This window comes from Branchiostoma belcheri, unplaced genomic scaffold (assembly GCF_001625305.1).
Source record: "Branchiostoma belcheri isolate BF01 breed outbred unplaced genomic scaffold, Haploidv18h27 scaffold81, whole genome shotgun sequence".
NCBI classification, from domain to species: Eukaryota; Metazoa; Chordata; class Leptocardii; order Amphioxiformes; family Branchiostomatidae; genus Branchiostoma; species Branchiostoma belcheri.
The window spans coordinates 206,246-213,953 of NW_017804476.1; the positions used below are offsets into that span (position 1 = coordinate 206,246).

A 7,708-nucleotide genomic window follows, 5' to 3' on the forward strand; every position below is an offset into this window, starting at 1 on the left:
AACAAGTGGATGGCATTGGTAGGATTCTGCTACTCTCCAAGCAGAGGTTTGAGTAAACGTGTTTTTAGGCTTTTTTATCGGACTTTCTTTTTTGCACTGTTATTTTTTATGCCAACGTACCAGTGCAAAAAAAAAGCATCATAAAAAAAAACTAAAAACATACAAAAAACAATCAACAACCCAAATATCTGCTTAGAGACTAGGATTTTGCTGACGCGATTGACTTATGAATTGTTATGCAATAGATTTGTTATTTTCTGGCAAGAGTACTTCGTACTAGACTGATCCTTAAATACCTAAATATAACGTTGTATGACGCTATGATAGTATGTATTAGCACAAATACGGACATAGGACATGTTTAAGGACCAAATAAAACTGTTTATTCGATATTCTTGTACTTGTAGGTGGAACTTGATAGTTTGTTTCGAAACACCCATACTAGAGATACTAGTAGTGTCCTCAATCATTGACTAGTAAATTTTTAGTAAATTTCTTTCAGGTGGCCAAAAAAGTGAATCAGTCAATTCAAACGTCGTCAAAATTTACATTTTGGTAAATCATATAACATTGTCCTTAGCGCAATTTTTGTCGTATCAAGATTGGCTCGCAAATTGGCTATAGAAATATATCTAATTTCTTATTTACAAACAACGATATTCATAACAACAATACTATCTTACAACAGAGTACCTTGTATGATCTTCTATCCTTACATGTTCATCCTAACCTAAAGCACATCCATACTATAAAACATGACCATGTAGAGAATTGATGGGTACTTATGGTCTATATATAATATATTCAAACGCTATTTCGCTATCTTTACATTTGCTATGGTGATGCAAGTATATACACATTCGGACCGATCAGCCATAAGTCTAAAGAGAACGATACAACGTATTTTGTTTTGCCTTCCGAAGGATCTTGTCTACGTATAGAACCGTGCATTCTGATACTATTACATTCAGAGATAAAGTGTGTTTGAAAGGTGACTAGTGCGTAATCAGGAAGAGTCTCTGACGATGATCTTGATTTGCAGACGACTTTTGACTCAAATTCAAACTCGAGCTGTTCATCAGGTGATCTTTCCCGCCATTGGTGTCTCTACGTCTGCTTGGTTTTCGTGTGGAATCGTGGTAACTGTTGAAGTCTGGATTTTGGCACTCCTGAAAGATGAAAGAATACATCTATTGTTAAAAACTATGAATAAAATGTAATCTATGTAAAGATGATGAAGAAAAGAAAATAATATGAGAAACCACGCTTTGGCTAGGCCGAAAGCGCAACGAACATTCTGCATACTCTCCAAGCAGAGGTTGATGGTGGAAGATCGTTTGCTTTTCATATATGGCCCTTTTTTGTCGCTACCACGACCACGAATGGGTGGGGAAATAGTTACAGACTGGCCAATTTGATACTGTTTTACCCCCACCAAAAGATCTGCTTGGAGATTACATTCTGCAGTCAAGAACATCTTCTCAGCCAGTATACTAGTACGTTTCTGAATATGTGTGTTTCAAGTTATCTACGCGGCATTTTCTGTCTTTGTTCTTGAGCCAAATACAATTTACATTTATCAGGGCATCCTGCATGCCAGCAAGAACAACAGAGGACCGCCCGATCCGCATTTCTGCACCTATTCAAACATGGCAATTCACGGGGGACACTCCAACAACCGTTCGGATTTTAATACCATCAATCACACACAGGGCTTTCTTCTGTCTGCAGTAGGCTTGTGCTGAACTGTTTAATCGTGACACAAGAGGATAAAAGCCGCCGGTACCAGAGGAGAGGGAGGGCACGTCGTTAGAAGACGGCACCTTTGAGCTGTTTTCCCGACATTGTTGCTCACGACATGAGGTGTTTTCACGTCGTTATGTCGATACTGGCAAATTACAAGCCTCACAAAAACATGCTACACGATTAACGCTAGTTCCGTTATACTTTCCACACCCTATCGGTATCCTATCCGTTCACTTTTATTTTGTCTTACAAGAAGTGTGGTCTTTAGTCTTTTTTCCTACATAGTCTATTTTCTCTTACAAGAACTGTGGTCTTTAGTTTAAAATCACCATTCCATGGAACTTTGATATGTTTAGCTTGTAGCGAACAAAGTTTCTGTCAAATCGTATGAAAGAGTACTCTACATATAAAACCAGGCAAAGGTGGTCTATTCTTCCCAAATGACAAGACTTCTGATGCTTGCAGGCTCTAATGCTCTATCCAATGACATTACAATGTCCTAGCTCTGACCAAGGAGGTTAAAAAATCTGACAATGTGCAAAACTTGGTACAAGACAGAAAAAAAATACTAGTAACTTGGCAAAATTGTCGTTCGGTTGGACACCTTCTCTATAGCAACGCGGGCAATAACCATAAATGCTTTCTGTGGCAAACGGTGATAATAAATGATTACAAGTCACTAGGGCAATAATAGCCGTCATTAACGACCCCCCATTGGCATGATAATGACCCGGTTATAATCGCATTGGCTGCTGACTTTTATGGCATAGTGTGTTCTTTATTTACTACTACAATTCGACGATTTTAGAAATTTGTTTCACCCAAAATGAACACTGGTTTGTTCAAAACTTAATCGTCTTCAGTGAGGATTTCACACAAATCGACAGCTAATTACAATATTGATACTGCAAACGTAAACTGGAGTGCAAATATCGTGACCGAAGATTATAATAAACCCCTACTTCACACAAAAATTCATCTGAAAATGGAACGCTATCAAAGTTCGATTCAAATGTGTTTAGATTTGTACATAGCATTTTTCTAGAGCGTACTTTGCTACCGTCAGTGAAATGCCATTCAAAACTTGTGTAACATTTATGACTTTGCTGTGACCAAGGACATAATGTCCTTGCTGTGACAGAGAGAACTGGATTTTGCACATTTTCAATTTTTTGCTGTAGTGGATAAAACATTACGTTTTTCAGTGAGTCAATGTACTTCTGCTGGTCTATGAATCATTTCCTGCTCTTTCACAGAACCGTCGGCCCTGCGGTTAGACTAGTGTCATGTCAATGAAATGTTGGCCTTTCTTATTACATCAAAGGGCTTCGGGTGAGTTTTATGAAAAGCTAGAATACGGTAGCCTCTACCAGGCGTCGGAAGCGGTTAGAAGTGTAGAAATTGGCCATCTAGACAGATAATATGCCAGGGAAGTTGGTCTGCTAAAAACTGTTCTCCTTTGGCAGACCAACTCCCCCTGGTATATTTGACACTTTCTACTCCTTCCAGCCGCTATCGAAACTGCCATGCAGGCAAACTGGACCCTCTATGGCCGGCCAACTCCCCAGCTACATTTTAGGCCGATTTCTACTATCTATTCAGCCTGCAAAGGAGTCTGGTGGAGACTAATAGATAGAAGCTTAGTAGAGGCTAGAATATTCGACAATTTGTAGAAAATATTCAGCACTTCACTTGGAAGAATAAGGGACAAACTGACTTCACAGAATTTGTACAGGTCTCTCGAATGCAAATTTGTCCCAGTAGTCGGAGACTGACTTTGTGTTTGCGTCAGATATCTCTGCTAAAAACAAACTAGAAAGAAAAAGCAGACAAAAGCGACTCACCGAACTTTTGTGGCTGTCGTGACATTGATGACGTCAGCACGTGGCCGTGGAGAGGGGGAGGGCGGGCGAGAAGGCTGACGTCACGGACAGGCTCTGCGCATGCTCCAGTTCCTCCTCTTCGCCGGTTCTGCAGATGACGAAGTTGTCGGTGTCGTCATCCCGGATGGTGTAGATGTCGTCTAGGTTCTCTCGGATCTAGAAGGAGCAAGAAAAAGTTGAAGGAATGTCCTTGGGAAAACTGTATCTTACTAGCCTCCATCAGGCCTTTCTACGGGAATACGGATCGTAGAATTCGGCAAAAAAAGAGAGTAAAATTTGCCAAGGGAGTCCGGCCGCGGGGAGGTAGTTTCTTTCCCTCCTGCGCGGCCAGTCAAACCTACAAGGTGGCCAAACTCCACTGGCAAATATTCTCCTATATATAGCCAGCGTAGTTAGTCTGGTAGAGACTACAGTATAACAATGGCAAGTATACGAGTAGGTGTCTAGTAAAAACACAAGAAACGATACGCCAAAAAACCTGGACCGACGTAACAAGAAATAATGTTTGACTTATGCTATACAATTCTGTGTGTGGCCTAGGACTTCAAGACTTATATATGTGTATTTGTCCGAGAATATAGGTCTAAACATACATAGTTAGTCTCAGTTTAGTCTACCAGCAAGAGCGTAAAAGACTGTATAATACACATTTGTACACATGATCTGTCTATTCTAGAGGGGATGTTTATTACGGCTGAAAAACTTCATAAACATGCATCAGAAATGTTTGGGGGAGAACCTTCATAAATGTTACAAAAAAATGAAAATAATACTTTAGAATGAATCTGCCCCTCAATAAGCGACAAATAGGGTCTCAGGGGGTCATGAGTATCAAATTTTTTTGGGGAAGAACACCAGACTCCCTACTGTGGTCATGTTTTGGGGATTCAAATTATGCGAGACTTGCGCGGCGAAAGTTACCCTTCTGTACCTGACCCCTAGCTGTGAAAAATCCTGGTGAGAACCTTGCTTACATCCATATTTTGCTGTATATAATAATAATACTTTAAAGGCATAAAAATGCGATTTCAGAGCAGCAAAAATACATTGGGATTGTGTAGTTTCAACTCAGTAATGTAGGTAAGTGGCTAGAAATTATATCGACCTTGAAAAATAGGGTTTCCAAGCCCTAAAAACTGCACTGGATCACGGGCATGAAGCAAGTAGTACTATACTATACTATATAGTATAGTACACAACCCACCTCTGGTTTGAGTGTAGACTTGGGGTGCAGGCTGGCCGCCTCTCCGTCACCGTCACTACTACCGGACCCGTCCTCGGAGCAGGAGTCCCACCCCCGCCGCTCGTCATCCTGCAGCAGTACGGTGGTCAGGTGCGCGATCCACTTGGACGCCAGGCGCAGGATCTCTATCTTTGACACCTCTACCTGTAGAAAAAACAAAACACACATATATTTAGAAAACAATCTTTACTATTCGACGGGAAAGTTTTGCATGCATACAAAAGTTTGTAAGAAACAGGACTGTTACAAGTTGACTACACGTATGTCCAAGTTCCACCACAGATCTCTACGGTATTTATCTCTACCATACACAGATAAGAGAAAGACAGATTTTAGGGCTAAGCAACCTCACACGTTGGAGGACGATGATTCTAAATGTAATGTTGAACACTGCTGACACACAAACACCAGGTCATAGCATGCCATAACATGATTTAGTAACGTGATAAAGCAGAAAAAAGAAGAACGTCTCTCCTTTCTGTTTCTCCATTTTGTAACATGTCAAACGTTTGAACAAAATCTTGTTGCACACAGAGCATGATACTACAAGAGCTGGTAAATTTTCGTACCTTGGACAAGACGGGCAGGTTCTGTCTCAGCTCCACGAACGCCATGTTGACCCCCTGGATGCGGCGGCGTTCCCGCGCGTTGGCGGCGCGTCGTTGCTTGCTCACCCCCGTCAGCATCCGCCTCCTTCTCTTGGGCTTCCTCGGCTTGTCCTGCTCCCTCTGCCCGGCGTCGTTCTCCGGCGTCTGCTCGGGAGAGCTGGGCGCGATGTCCTCGGCGAACCCGTGAGTGATCTGGGACAGTTCCTCCTGCATCTGGACAAGCGACATGCTCTCGAAGTCTGGCATGATGGCGGACTGACTAGACGGAAATAACGGAACGGATTTTCAAACTGCGTCACGGCAAACTTTTCCTCTCAGACGGCGGGCTCTCCTACTTTTCCTCAACGGTAGTACGAGGAAGGTTTGACCGGCTGAGATCTGGACGTCTGGTGTTCAAAGAAACCTTCGCTCCCGCTACAGTTCTGTGATGGAATTTCTACCACTTGTTAGAGTGACGGTTGGTTGTCCGCAGGCCAGAAACGTTAACTTGAGCAAAAATTGTACGATCGGTTCCCGAAAACTGGCTAGACGTTACAACGATGGACCACGTTTCTACAGAGTAAAACAACACGGCTAGATGAAGCTACGATCTTGACGAGTTGGTCGGCACGCTTGTACGAAGTTCTCTCCCGTCCTGCTAGCTCTCTGACTGACTGCCAATGTCCAGTCGTGCCCTGCTATTTATAATGCTCGGCGGAGTACACCACACAGCGCACTATTCATATTCACGCTGGGTCCAGGAATAATGCATGAGGCTTGTCACGGGCGGGGAGAATAATTGGGCGGTGTTCTGGGGAGTCAATGGCCCGGAGAGGCGGGTGGGGGCCGCGGGACACCTGTGGCCCGGGCAGTGGGAAAATTCTCACATCCAGAAAATCACCAAACTCCAGCTGGTACCAGAAGTTGTTTACTGAGTCATTTTTTGTTTGTTTGCACAATATTAAAAGAGGGAAGGTGGGTAAAAATTCACAGGACGAAAGGGATAGTGAAGAGAAGAAAGGTTTTGGCTCTCCCAAGTTTTCAATACACATTACATCACATGCTTTAGAAATGAGAGGGATAATTCTTCCTAAATACCTCTACATGCATAGGGCTTGAGCTCGCTTGTTTTGTAATGTTTTGTCACAAGCAGTGTCGAAGGAATTCAGAAATAGTTTGACGATCGGAAGTTTTCAAGATTAGAAAACGTGCAATCTCTACCATTATCATTATCATGAATATGTATCAGTTTCAAACACAAATTTCATAATATTTCTATTGCACTTGTACGTATAGATATACGTGTATTTTAAACTTTCTTGATCGTACCAAGGTGGTTTAGAATCCAGATATACTAGTAACCTCGTTGACCGCACAAAGGTAGCACGTACGTACCATGCACGTACAAATAATCTCCAAGCAGATCTTTTGGTGGCAAGACAGTATCCATTGGCCAGAGGAGTGGACACTCCTCTGGCCAATGGATACTGTCTTGCCACCGAAAGATCTGCTTGGAGATTACGTACAAAGTCAAGGGATGGGACAAGTTTCTACAACCTTGATGAGGGAAACCCCTTTACGACCATCCGCTGTTTTCACACCAAGTCAAACTTCTTCTCAATTTCTCCAAGGAGCTTCAAAAGAACCTCATTGAATTCTCTCTTGGATTGTAAAATAATGTGCTTCAGAAAATATTTTCTACGTCCCTGGTTCTACTAAGGAGTTTTCCCTATAGGCTCCTTGGCTCGACCATCCCTTTTTTTCTACCTCCATGGCTCGACTAAAGACGGTCGCAAATACGGGAAATATCTTCAACTATAAACAGTGCGTCATACTCATAGATTTGACAGTCAGATTTTGTGAAACTCCTCGAAAGAGCAAGGAGGTTCTCTTTTTGAACCTCCTGGAAAGAGCATTCACATTTTAGGTTTAGGAGCTTTGCTGGGTGTGTATATCCACACGTCATTAGCCCCAAATCTGACCCATATGCCGCCCAGCGCACCTGCAAGCCCTCTCAAAGATGCCGCCATTTTCCCACAAGTAGGTGCTAACGACCCTCTCCGTCTCACAACAAGGCGCGAAACCACTCATCCGACCTGGCGACAAGGCGCGAAGTCCGCCACCCCGGGCGCGGGGCCGGGCCGGTCCGGCAGGACGTGTTTTGTTGACGCGCCCATGTCAATGGCAGATTAGCAGGTCGTAAAAAACAGGCCGCACACTTCAAGGCTTCAGTTTCATTGTCAAGGAGA

General features: G+C 43.0%; 1 protein-coding gene across 1 annotated transcript; it reads right to left on the reverse strand.

The window, feature by feature from the left end:
- Positions 1 to 365: 365 nt before the first annotated feature.
- LOC109486605 (twist-related protein-like) lies at positions 366 to 6,388 on the reverse strand. Its single transcript, XM_019790470.1, has 4 exons — positions 5,442 to 6,388; positions 4,834 to 5,016; positions 3,591 to 3,785; positions 366 to 1,169 (listed from the first exon to the last, which is right to left on the reverse strand). Exons 1-3 carry the CDS (start codon positions 5,724 to 5,726, stop codon positions 3,624 to 3,626), a joined length of 630 nt encoding a protein of 209 aa, XP_019646029.1. The 5' UTR covers positions 5,727 to 6,388; the 3' UTR covers positions 366 to 1,169; positions 3,591 to 3,623.
- Between the last annotated feature and the right edge of the window lie 1,320 nt (positions 6,389 to 7,708).

Excerpts from the sequence above, each read along its gene's own strand:
- LOC109486605 (XM_019790470.1), bottom strand. The coding sequence starts at position 5,726 with ATGCCAGACTTCGAGAGCATGTCGCTTGTCCAGATGCAGGAGGAACTG. Across the intron at positions 5,017-5,441 it reads ACCTGCCCGTCTTGTCCAAG|GTAGAGGTGTCAAAGATAGA; the intron begins GTACGAAAATTT and ends TTTTTTCTACAG. Across the intron at positions 3,786-4,833 it reads AGTCTACACTCAAACCAGAG|ATCCGAGAGAACCTAGACGA; the intron begins GTGGGTTGTGTA and ends TGCTCCTTCTAG.